This window comes from Aptenodytes patagonicus, chromosome 8, assembly GCF_965638725.1.
Source record: "Aptenodytes patagonicus chromosome 8, bAptPat1.pri.cur, whole genome shotgun sequence".
Lineage (NCBI taxonomy): Eukaryota > Metazoa > Chordata > Aves > Sphenisciformes > Spheniscidae > Aptenodytes > Aptenodytes patagonicus.
The window spans coordinates 3,018,471-3,032,094 of NC_134956.1; the positions used below are offsets into that span (position 1 = coordinate 3,018,471).

General features: G+C 36.6%; 1 protein-coding gene across 1 annotated transcript in view; it reads right to left on the reverse strand.

Annotated features, from left to right (window-relative positions):
- Window positions 1-13,624, reverse strand: part of SYN2 (synapsin II) — a 192,526-nt gene that overhangs the window by 47,112 nt on the left and 131,790 nt on the right. The window contains exons 6-7 of the mRNA XM_076345983.1: window positions 3,509-3,571; window positions 926-1,068 (exon numbers count right to left, since the gene is read on the reverse strand). Of these exons, the coding sequence (XP_076202098.1) occupies window positions 926-1,068; window positions 3,509-3,571 (206 nt within the window). The remainder of the gene's footprint in view (window positions 1-925; window positions 1,069-3,508; window positions 3,572-13,624) is intronic.

Below are 13,624 nucleotides of genomic sequence, written 5' to 3' on the forward strand. Positions count from 1 at the left end.
ACTTGACTGTACCTTACAAATGTCAACATACAAGAAATCTCTGATCCCTCCAACGTTACAGGAGTTCCTAGGGAAATATCTTTGCATGTGTATGTGGGTGTGCATATGTAGATGCATATGTGTATTTTTATCCATGTTTTGTTATATTTTTCCTGCCTCAGAATTGTAAGCACGAGGGAACAAATCCATGAGATGATCTAACTTGTCTTAAAAACATGAATGAAACGAGCGCATATCAGATTACATTGCTTGATAATTGAAATAGAGTAAAAATATGCATAGAGTTACCATAGCTCAACTACTACATGATAACCTGTTTTGCTGCTCCAGCCAAATGTTGTCTCTGAAACCAAAACACCCTTTTAGCCTCTCATACAGTCATGATCTTTAAACAAGCACCTGGATTCTAAAATTAGAAGAGATTTTTGTCCATATATGTGAAGGCCATCACAAGATTAGAATTTTTCTTACATGTGTTACGTTAAAAGGGGAGTACTTTGTTCCATTGGATTGTTACGATTCAGGTCTGTGTGAATGAATGCCATTTAAATATCCTTAGTGGGAGAAGAAAATTTGACCCTAAGTTGGTGAAAAGATACAAAGGAATCTGATTTAACAAGTCCTCTATAAAAACAAATCCCCTTCCAACTGCTCCTTTCTTTAAATGAAAAAATAAACAAAGGTTAGCAGGAAAACCACTCTGGCAGGCTCACCTGTTGTCTTATTCTCCTCTTCACAGTCACAATCACCTTAAAAAAAAGTCTTGATAAATCTAGAAAGTCTAAAATACTGTCTTTCCAGAGAGTATGACAATGGAGGCATGGAGTCACCACATCAGCTCAGAGACTCATCCAACAGTCTTAATCTTACTGGTGCTTATCAATTTTGAAACAAAAGGATGAAAGAAGATAAGTTTTTGGCTCACATGTATGCTTTGTAGTTACTGCCTATCTTTTGGATCCTGATGTCATATTTGGAGTCTATGAAGGGTTCAGTAGTGGCGTAGGTCTGAGTAAGTGCTACCACGCTGGCTATGTCCTGAAAATCGTAGTGGTTGTCTACCTTGATCTGTAGTCATCATACCACAAGTAAACAGCATATACAAAAGAAAAAAGAGCAATTAGGAATAAAATGTAGAATTCAGTTGCAAATGGCATTCATGAGAAGTATGTTTTTTGCCAGCATGAGCTTATAAAAAGAAGTATTGGATATTTTATCTGTTTTCTAGATTCTGTAACATTCCTGCATTAAAGTATCTATTTTTCTAGGCAAAATATTACCTATTCATCTTTAGAAAGCAATTTGCAGACAGTGGAATTTTATTTGCTTTTCAATTATTTTTTTTTTTAAGTGATTATTGTTAATTTTCGATCTGCAGGCTTTAGAATTTTTCAAGGTGTGATAATATGCAACACTAATTTATACAGAATTCTCGTTGATTCTGTAAATTGCTCATGTAACTGGATGTATATGGAGCCCACTGTGTATTATCACATCATGTATCTCCTGGGAGGGGGGAGATGAAGGGTCATGATATCCTGATGAGTGTGCATTCACATGGAGCACAGAGGGTTGGCTCAAGACAGCAGAACCAGTTTTTCTCATTTTTCCCACTTCTCTGCAAGGAGTCAGGCTTTCTAGGAGTAGGATTTCCTAGTTGTGGAACACTGTGCTAAGATGGTGAATGGTACTATACCCATCAACTTTAACATCTTGAAATAAGAGGGAGGTGGAAAAGTGGGGAATATTGATTTAGGGGGAGAGGGAGAAGAAGACTTTAAAGGACAGATGGAGGACAGAGGCATTGCTTTTGGACAGGGAGGGCACATCTCTATGGTTGACTTAAAGGAAGCCGGCTGAAGTGGGGAGAAAAAGTGACTCGGAAGAGAAGTCTTAGGGCTAGTAGAAAATGGGAGAGGGAAACTGGAACTCCAACACACTGACCCAAAGTACATTTCAGAATGGTGAGGAAAGTGAGGGAATGGTGAGGGATTAGTATTTCTCATGTTATCTAATATTAAGAGAGTTTGCAACTCGTGGCAAGCCCAGCGTCTTGTCTGCTTCCACTGTCACGTGGTACTTAAAAGGGAACCTGTGGGCCAGAGTGCCACAGCTGTAAGATGGGACTTGCATATTAAATGGGGTCTGGAGAAGCTAAAGAAGTCGTAAGGCCTAAGTATTTGCTCTCAACTCTCCGATGGAGAACAATACAGAGTAATTTGCCGTTTGAGAGCCACAAAACCAGACACGATACCTGGTTTCAACTTAGTTTCTGAAAACTTAATAGCATATGTAAGTCTAATTACGACCACTGGAAACCCTACTCCTAGCAATGCCTTTAGGGAGGACTGGGGTACGAGGAGAACCTTTATTTGGACTCTGATAGTAAGCGTTTCACTACAAAAGACTGGCGTTTAATCTTTAAGGATTTAAAATATTTTATCGCTAAAAAAATCTAGATTTATTTCTAGACATTTGATATGCTGAACATTTCTGTGCATTATTTCCCTTTTCTATAAACGAGAGGCGAATATTGAAAGTACAGTAGAAACATTCTAATAATTCACATATGCAATCCACAGAAACTGCAGCTCAAGTAATTAGTGGTTAATTCTGCTCTCAATTACATTGGCTGCCAGATTTCCACTAACTTACTAAGTATGAAATAAAGCAAAACAGTCATAGGCAAAAGAACATAACAAACAGTACAACTTGCATAACTACTGAATAAAATACAATTAAATCAATTTTCTATTTCTGTTGCTAGTGGCAAATATGTTCATGGAGTTTTTGGAGATTCACGATGATAAATGTAACTATTCTCTGATGACTGGTTTTTAAATCTAAAGCACTTAAAGCACTGAAGTGTTTTCAGTGAGAGAAAGTGGTTAATCTGTAATGACTAGAAATTTTCACTGATATCAATGAAAGCGGGATTTAAATCATATCCCATTGAACCATCATTGTGAGATAAGTGATATCAAAACAACCGTACTCACCACTGAAATGCAATTACTTTGGAGAAAGAAAGCAGCAGTTATATAGTGGTATGAAACAATCACAGAGAATACATTAAGACAGGAAATGAAGAAAAGTTCAGTATCAAGCTGAAACTAATAAAGAACCAAGGCAAAACCGTCCTATATTCCCAGGTCCAAAAATTTGGATTGTGCAAACAGACCTTGACTCTTAAATAGTTTCATTCAGTCAACTAAATTAATAAATAAGGTTCTGCTTCAAGAAAGCATCTCAGCATGTTTCAAAGAACGTCCTATATAGGACAACGCATAAACTGAAAAGGCATCAGTGTGAAAGTATGTCATGTGTTTTAATACTTTCCTGAAGAGAGGTGCTTTCTTGAACAATATACAAGCAGAGATTTGCAAGGGTAGGGATCCGAGACAGAATTTGGACAGTGAAAAGTTAAAATATCCAGGAAACGAAAGAACATGCATATTATTTTAGACAAACACCCGTCCTCCTAGCATGCAGTAAGTAGCATCTGCACCTTTCCCATGCCTGAATGAGCATGTCCAATCTTCACAACAACGGGAAATGTTGGCATTGTTAGCTAAGGGGGAAAACAAGAGAGACATATTACAGAGAGCAACCATGAGTTAAATGATTAAGCTACGTCATTTATGAAAATTATTTAAACATGACCATAATGCAGCCAAAGCTGTTCTTGCCACGTGGTTATTCGACCATGTTATTCATCTATGTAAGACTATGTGTTCTGATGAATTACTGTGTATGTTTTCTGAGTGCTACGTTATTCCCGATACATACAATCGGTGTATTTCTATCTTAACTTTTTTGTATGTCTTTCGACTTCACTTTTCAAACTGAATTTCTGCTATTTCCTATTTTATGTTTTGCTACTGTGTTTTCTGACCCATAAACTTACACTCTCCAAGGTTATGATCATTAATGATGTCCAATTAATCACCTTTTTCCTTTTCTCCTTGATTTCCATTATTTAGCAAGGCTGTAAATTCTTTTTGTGACCACTTATGAAAGCAATGATGTCTAATTCACCAAAAAAACTTTCTTTAAAGGCAGATCCTGGCTTCTGTTACAGAATATCCAAGTTCTCTAGGGAAGGCTCCAGCTTCTGCATAGAATGCAAGTAATAATTCAGCTATTGATTAGGAAATCAAATATGCGAAGGCATATTAATATGCTTTATTCAATCAAATGATAATGGTTCTGTCTCTCAAAGTTCTGTGAATAACCAGGCTTTTTTCCATCATTCATTTGAAGAAGTTTTTGATCTCCCAGTCATTGGTACAGCTGTCACTTCTTTCTCTTTTTCTTCCACCTAAAATGTACCTATATTGAACCTCTTCAACCAAGCATAAATACAAATACTTAACAGAACAGGATTATAACTAGAAATAAAAACCTGAACATCCTCAACATGTAATTAAACTGGGCAGCAGCAGGATAGTAAGTGTTACGGGGTCTGAAACCTTCATTTAATACCAAATTTTAACAGAGTAAATACAAAGGCAAAGCTGATGCTTTAGAAAGTAAACTAAGAATTCTTAGAGATTTTATGAGACATTTATTTTCCAAATACTTACAAATGATTGTCAAGAGGTTAAATGGAGTTCACACATCTCACTGTGCTTTGCACAACATTGCACAGAAACACACAAACACAAACAGATATTTACATGGAAAATGCCATGGGATTGTAAATATTGACGTTAAGATGGAGAGATAAAGAAAAGGAAGGAGGAAGGTCACTTGGCTTTTGGTAACATCCAAACCTATTTGCTGGGTTACAGAGCTAATTAAAATTCACACACACTTTTCCTATATTTTAAACATTTGCTTTCAATATGCTTTTAAGGATGCTTGCTTTAAAAATCCCTTAACTGAAAGCCAAATCTGCACAAGTGGGCATTCACTGCAAGGTTCATAGTCTATACGACTTACTGTCAGATTCCCAGTACGATACAGGAATCTCTCTCTCTCTTTTTTTTTTTTTTTAAATGGACTTTGCTAAAATGCATACCGGTGCAACATATAAAGGACATCTAAGCAGACAAACCCAAGTTGCTTGTTTTTTGACAGAATCTCAGTTTCTGCTCTGCCTGATCAGAAGAAAAAGGAGGAATCTTTGTATCTGCTCCTTCAACATAGCAGAGTTTTCAAAGCCTGATGAACCTACAGGCTTTGAAAACAGCTGTCATCTACGCAACACAGGCGATAGAAGTTTTTCACTGATTTCTGCATCAAACCCAAAGCTATGTCTTTTCAGGAGAAAACCAGATTTGATTTAAAGACTTGCAGTTACGAAAAATTTACTGCAACCCTAGTTAAATTATTCCTTTAGTTAAGTAAAGTTGTCATATACATATCTCCTGCCAGGGCATCCTCGAAATTTGAAATCAAGGATTACCGCCACAGGCAAGCAGACCATTCTGAAACCCATCTCTTAGTGCTTTATATTGCACGCGTAACTGTAGCTGCCACAGTTCAGTGCCTGTGTAAAGGCAACTTGTATTTTTTGCAGAACTTCTGGGTACTTAGACTAACACTGTAGGAATCGATAACTATGAATCCTTTGAAAGTCTTTTATTTAACTCTTGTTTAGGAACCATTTCAAGAGCTGGTCTTTAAATCCCAAATACATTAAATTGCTTTTTACAGATCTTTTTCAATCTAACCAATTTAAGTTAAGGCACATAAGCATGAAAAAACTGATTAGTTTCAAAATAGCCAAAAGCACTTGCAAAAGTGTTATACAGTAAAGGTCACCTATACTGCAAGTTATGAAAATGAAGTTCTTGCTAAACTGTTGGAATGGAAGGTCCTGTATAGTCAACATCTAGTCATTTATTGCTTTCATATTTTAAAACCAGCCAGGTTTTTTTTGACATTTTTTCTGGGGAGGAAGAGGAACAAATCATTGCCTGACTCAAGATTCGTAAGGGCAGCACCACATTTTTATGACTGAACTATAAACCACTGAACCGGAGTTTGTAATGGAAATGCTGGCAGACCTCTAACTATAGCAATAGAGATGGCACTCCTGTAATTAAGAGGACCACGTATCTTCCCATGACTCCAAAGCTGTGGAATCCTCTGTCGGCTGCAGGAACAAACACTAACTCAAATTAAAAAAAAAAACAACCAAAAACCAAAAAACCACAAAAAAACTCTGCTTTGTCCCTCAGAAAAATGTACTAACATCATTTAAGGCAATAGAGTTCATTTTGCTCTGGAGTCCGATATCAAGATTTCATGTGGTATACCACATCCCAGCACAGACAAAGAGAAGAGGTGGTTGCAGGGAAAAAAGGCGCTGAATACTGCATTTCAAACATCACACAGAAAAAAACCAGGTAGCGTTAGAAGGCAGACAAATATTACATTATCCCAGCACTTCTCTTGTTTGTATCTATCACTGTGACAGGCCCATGAATCCAGGGCTGATGAAGTTGTTGTTATTTTGGTTTTTGAACGGCATTTCCTTTATTCCTGCTCTTACTTTAATTACCACAGTTTTCCCTTTGTACATGAGGACTAGACACGTGCCATCGTGCAGTCGCTTCCCTACCACTAACTGCCTTTCAGTTGTGCGTGGTATTGTTCTGTCAAGCAATAACAAAACCTGAAATTTCTTATTGAAATTATAGAAAACTTGATTTGAGTCCTCCCCCCACCTCTTCCCAGTCTGTTTTTTATGTTAATTTCTGTTTTAAGAGAACAGGCAGTCTCAAGACTTTTCGTACATTTGGGTAAACATTATGTACGATACAACTGTGATAGTAGCACTGAAAACTTACCCACTCCATGGGTTTCTTTTTAATTTACGTTATAGTTACTTGGTAGAGAGATACCTTGAAAGAAGATCTAGCAGGTAGCAATGGATCCAGTTTAAACAGAGCTGATACTAATAGGACTCATTGCACGTTTTCTTTGCAATGTATTGTTGGGGGGGAAGGCATTTTACAAAAACATTGCTTATTTTTCAAAGGTTTTCTTAAATTCAGAAAAGTATCAATTCTACTGTGACAATTAAAAACTGTGGAAAAAAAATCAGAAAAGACCGACAACAGAAATCACATTAAGAAATCTGGCAAGTTCACATGTATGAGAGATGGAAATGGACTGTACTGCATGAACCCTTGCACAATCATACCATATACATGAAATACATCTGAATATTAAAAAAAATATTAGGATAAACGCGGCTTCTATTATAACTTAAATAACAATGCAATAAACTATAATTATTAGAGAGAAAACGAATACCTGTCAAGCATGCAATACAATTTTCCATAGTTATATATGAATATGATTGGATTGGTAATAAATATTAGTAGCAACTGGAAAAACTCTCATGGCTTTTTGTAGGACCCCATATACGAAACAGTTGAGATACATTACTGATATTTGCTAATACGATATCATTAATCAAAATAACGTCACTGAGTATTAAAATGTTTTACCAGCTCCTAAAAACTACAAAGATGGATTCAGTCTTTCATTTCTGTGGTTTTAACTTCTTTCACTGTTATTTTAAATAAATGTGAAGTCTCAGTTCAACAGAGAATTCTTAACTTAGAATAAGTTGCACGGCTCACTTCCATGACTAGGACTAGGTACTACTAGTAGTAGGTACTACTTTGATCTGTGAACTTGAAGACATGTTCCCTAGGAGAACAAAAAGTAGATTATGTTTTGCAGATAAAAGGCAGTAGAAAAAAATCTTTTGAAGCAGAATCCTTTTAAAATCTGGATAACAGAAGTCTAGATTCCTAAATTTCAAACAGAAATATTTAGCATGGAAGCTGCTTTACTGAAATGACATGTTTTAATGGTTTCTCTCATATACTAGTAGCATGAATTAAATTTACATACTTAATGACCAGACAAGTCTAATGGTTGTTACCACAGGGCACCTTCAAACTGGGAGTTCATTCATGTTTGACATCAGTCTTAATGAGTATAGCAGTAATACTTTAAAACCTCTTGGCAGACCGGGCACTTGCCTAAGTGTTAGAAGTCTAGCCCTGTCTTGGTTAAATGCAGAAGAGTTCAAGGACAGAGGAGAATGAGGGATTAAATATTAGAAGTGATTAAATCTGTAATGGAAATACAACAGTATATATGGGTTTAAAATGTGACTGCAATATCCTGTCTGAAAAATCTTCATGTTTTTAATAGCGTGTCTATCTTTTCCCTATCCAAATAACTATATATTAGTATTTTTCATTCAAGAGCTGATTTGCATGCCACTTAACTCTTTACTATCAGGGGTTTTTTTACATACCTACCATTTATTTGATTATTTTCAAGGCAGTCCAGTTGAAAATAATTCTTTTAATGGTGGTGTATGAATGTCACTAAAACTGATTCTGTTACAGGCCTAATATGGTTTTTTAGATGAACACATTTGAAGTTAATTGGTCTAATCCTCACAGGAGTGATTTTTCTAAAATGAGTGGATTTGATTTTTCAGCCATATACTTGCAATGGGAATACAGCGGCTGAGAAACTGGCTCAAACTTGAGCTTCACTGGTAGACCACCTAAATGCCGTGAGATCTCGACTCCACAATCTCCATAGGTAAACTGGAGGGCAATGTACGAGACTCATACTTTCAAACCACCTGCAGCAACTGTAATATTCTTTAATTCTTTTAAATTACTGATAATAATACATACAGCAGCCCCTCAACATCTCTCACAGTTGCGGATTCGCCATTTATTTTTCACCGGATCTGTTCATGTTAGTTCGGTAAGAGCAAAGACAGTACAGTAGGAGCTCATGACACACATTATTTCTCCAATTTTCCATTTTTTGTTATTTTAAATAAATGTGAAGTCTCAGTGCAACAGAAGCTCTTTTTGTTTCCCATACTACTGACAGGCAACTAGCAAAGTGATTATAGATGCAATGAAACTATTTAGATTTACGAATAGACAAAGAACTATCTCACACAGGAGTTATACTGATGGAATTACTAAATCCAGGGAGAAATCTGACCCAATGTTCTGAAGTTGCTCAATAAAGACTAATTAAGGCAAGCGTGCATTCACAGCAAATCATTTTGAAATATAGCACAGAAGCATGTTTCTCACGTCATCAAGTCTCTCAGAATCAGGTCATGACATCTGTTGGGCTGGCTAGCTTGAGACCACAAAGCTTTTTGAAACTGCTGGTGTGGGGAGCAGTAAGTTATCAAATCATCCTCAGGAAGGCTTGAAGAAGCGCTTTGGATTTTTGCTCTTCTGTTGCTGTAACTTATTACATCAAACATTCCTTTTCCATGTTGCTAGGATGATTTGCAAATTGGATTCAAACACAAATTAGGTTCAAAGATTCATTAGTTACTGGTCAGAACCTATTTTAAATGCCTGAAATCTGCAAAATAATACTGTACTGCTCTTCTGAAATATCAAGATATTTTCAATATGTTGCATATGTTGTTTTCATAAAAGAGTTAGAGCTGACCTAACTTCCGTCCTAATCCCACATATTAATAATTACACTGAATGAACAGGGGAACGTGGAAAATTCAATCAAAACCACTGCAATTACTGATCTTTGCTTTTGCTAGAAGGTAAGAAAAAACTGCCAAATCAAAACCGTTAAAAAAGACACCGATCAAATTATATAGCTGCTCAAAAAGAGCAAGCAAGTACTGTGAGAATTGCTGTTGACACATCAGATAACCCTTAAAAACATGGGTTCCAGAAGACTTCATGAACACAAAAAGATTTGAAAGCTCCTGACCTCTGATCTGGAGATGCACAGTAGTAAATAGCTAAACGGGCTGCGTTCAGAACATATTTCAGTTTCAAAACTAAGCATACCCTGCCAGCCAAAAATTAAGAAAAAACAGTTAAAGATAAAACATACAGTTTCCCCCTTCCTCTTCTCTTGAAAATTGGTAGAGGATTTTTTTCTCGTTGAGAAAAGGAAGGAACCCATATTCTTCTGGAAGACTTCCATTTGTTATCCTAAATGTAGAGAGTTTGTAAAAGTATTCATTAGCATCATTCAGAACACCCAGGTATATCCACTGGTCTGCAATATATGGCAGGCCAACTGTTACCAAGCCTAGGATGCCTATTTTGTTGAAATCACCATTTTGGAACTGCCATGCAGTATGTGCAGAAGAACTAAGAAGATACAGTTGGGCATGAAATTTTAAAAAAAACCCAACCAACAAACAACCCAAACCAATGAACAATACAAAAACTGCTCTGTGGAAAGGAAGGTAGTGAAATAGATGCTATAACTCTGACCTCTGAGCAGGTAATTAACGGTATTATAAGGCTCATGAATACTTATCTGCTAATGCTGTGCTCATGAAGAACTGCGCTATTTTTACACTATACTGCTACCTGTATTTTCAATGCACTTTAATGAAAAATAAAAAGCAGAATCAGTAGACTGCCTTAGTATTTCTTACTAAGAAGTACTTAATACTTCTCGCCTTCCTGAATTCTTCACTATGATTTCCTTTAAACTGCAATTTGTGTACTGTGCATGCAGTTCCAGCGTAGCAGCAGCAGCAGGGAAAAAAAAATCCCGTTACTTGAACATACCAACAAGAGTCACGTCCTTCCAGTGAACCTGACAAAATAAACTTAACTTGTGTTTTATAAAGAAACAAAACACACGTTGTAACTAGAGGCAGCTGGCAGCACCATTAGTCTGGTGAATGTAGGTTCACTCCTTAGGATTTGTGTAGTGATCAGAGATTTGACATCCCCTTCTTACAGACATATTTCTGCCTTGTCAGTTTATTCTTTTCTAAACTCGAGCCAAACCTAAGGCTCTTGGTCAGAAATCCTACTGCATTTCCCCGCCCCAAATGCAGTCTAAGTTAGTTGCAGGGTGTGACATAGTTTTACCACAATAATTTTTGAAGGAATTGTCTGATTAAACGTCAACTTTGAAATCACAGAACTGTATACACCCGGTCCTGTTACGTCCAGTGACTAAAATGCACCCCATCCCTGTTTATATACGCCTAGGAAACCTGATGGTTATTGGCACTGTAGGACATTTTTATAGATGGTAACACTGCCCAGAGATCTCTATATAAAAACACCATGACTAGTCACTAAAAATACTTCCATTTTTCATTTTAGCTAGATATGAAGCCTGTATACTTTTAACTAGGTTCAAGTTTGAAAATGAAATGCTGTTTGCTAAATTCTGATTACAGATTTTTCAGTTGATTAATTTCTGACCAGCATACTCTAGAGACTATAAATTTCATGCATTCAAGTTATCTGATAACAATAAAGCTGACTTACAATTCGAAACACTTCTAATTAGACGAGCATGACAATCTAAAAAGCCAGTTACTTTCACGATTCTCTTCTTGACGTCACAATAGCAAGGGTAATTACTAGCATTGCTTGTAAACATTTCATCTGCATCAGTGTTTTAAAATTGAAGATTCTTTGTCCTATGAGCTTACAAAGATAAGTATCATTTTATTGTATTAATCTTTAATATCTGGCCACATAAAGATTTCATAAATCTGCTTATCATGCTTTTTACTGTAGAAAGAAGTATTCTAGTTTGATATACTTACACAATACCTACAGGCACCTTTACCATCTTTGATATTCTGAAGTGAAGGTTATTTAGTTAACCAGTAGATGGCTATACAGTTAACCAACAGTCTTCATCTGTATTACTGTTTGTGTATTTTTCCATATGTAATGGAAATAATACCTATCCTTTCCTATTTCAGAAATTTTCTGGAGTTCATAAGTCTGGTTTACTAGAGTGTCACCCTGCGATTTCTTCACTAAGTCTATTAATTTAAAATAAATCCTTAACGTTTACGCTTCATACACTAAAGTGCTCAAGAGTTTATAAGTTCTTCTGCAATTTAAGTATTTTTGAACAACACCAAGTTACATAATATAAGCTATTTTATTTCCAAGAGATATAATTTGAATTCTTGTAAATTTTCTTTGAATTCTTCTAACTAAAGTATAATGTAAAATATAATGAAAGCTGTATATAAAAATAAAACTAGGCGAAGATCATCTGCTAAAAAAAAAAAGGCAAAAAAAAAAGCCCTCTGCTGGCAACAATACAGACAACACAGTTTTTGAAGGTAGTACTCACCCTGGCTTTAATGTCTTCATGGTTGAGTTGACTAGAAAAGCCACAATAGGAAAAAAAAGGGGGGGGGGAGGGAAGTAGTGACAAAAAAAACCAGATGTTGCATAAACATGACTTACCTCAAGTTCAGTGTTTAAATATTTATCTTTCCAATAATCCCCAAGCAAAGTTCATTTAACCACTCTAGTTCCATGTAATTTATTTGTGGAATATGCATCAGACTAAATCTAATTTTGCTCTGCTTACTTTGGAGAAAGGAAATCAAAAGTGAAATAATGAAGGTGGCCTTTTATTCATTTTTTTTCTTTCCCAGAAACAGGCAGGAAGAGTCCTAAATCAATAAACAAGCAGAAGATGTACTTTCTCTGGTCTATTTGGTTTGAAGAAAACACAATCTCAAGATAAAGGCAGGGCTCAACCGTGCAGAAGCTCTCCATCACCAGCAGGGGTAGCTCAACATATTCCTCTCTTCATTAAGAAAAGCAGAAACATCATGCTTAAACAGCTCTTATCCTCAACAAACACAAAGAACAATTCAGAGATGTCGCGCCAGATTTTCCACTGCCTTGTACCTTGACAGAAGAAACTAGGTGTAAAATTCTATCTGTACGGAGTAATGCTTTATACCCCCTTTACACAAGTGGCAAGCCAAAGGAGAATCTGATATACTTTGTATTATCTTTTTAGAAATATGGGCATTAAAAAATTTAAAAGCTCAAGTAGATAAAAGGAGTAGAGCTTTAATTTGATTAGTGTGCCAGGTAACCAAAGAGAGGCAAATGCACCTTAACTGTGATTTCTTTAATCAAAACAGAGGGTTAAAATGGCTTATAAGCCTTCGAAAAAACTGTATGGACAATCCCTATGCAACACAGTTCAGCGCTCCTTGACGTAACTTGAAGTATCAAACTCTAGCCTGCCAGAGAAATACTCATGATCAGTACCCAGGAATCTATAAACTGAGTGCACAGTGCTGCCTCTTACGAAAAATGAAATGCAGGGGGAGACAGCAGTGCTAGGAGATAACATACCAGTACAGGTCAGACAACGGTAGTGCTCTTGGTGGATTATCCTGCAGACCTGCAATGCTGCAAAGGGCTGACAGGTGAGAGGAGAGAGCAGATGCAGCAAGGAAGGGTGGGAAAGAAGCATGGAGCAGAGGTGATCTGGCAGTGCTGCCTCTCCCCATATCAGCTCTAAGGGTGATGCACCTCATTCATCACCTTTTGCCCCTAGTAACTCCCGGGGAAGAGATGAAAATATCATAAAGTCAGCGTGAGTTTGCTCTGGAGTTCAGGGGAAGCACTAGTTCACTCCATGGGACGCTGCATGTATGGCATCCAACAGAAGGAGATGTAGTGTTTTTAATACGGGTCTCTGGGGGCGGTTAGAAGAGAAACAAACAATGATGGTAATTAATGACCAGAATGCTGTTGATAGATGCTAATGCTTCACAGTAAAAATTAACAAGGATCATGACAACCCACAGTACAAAAAGCCCCTCCAG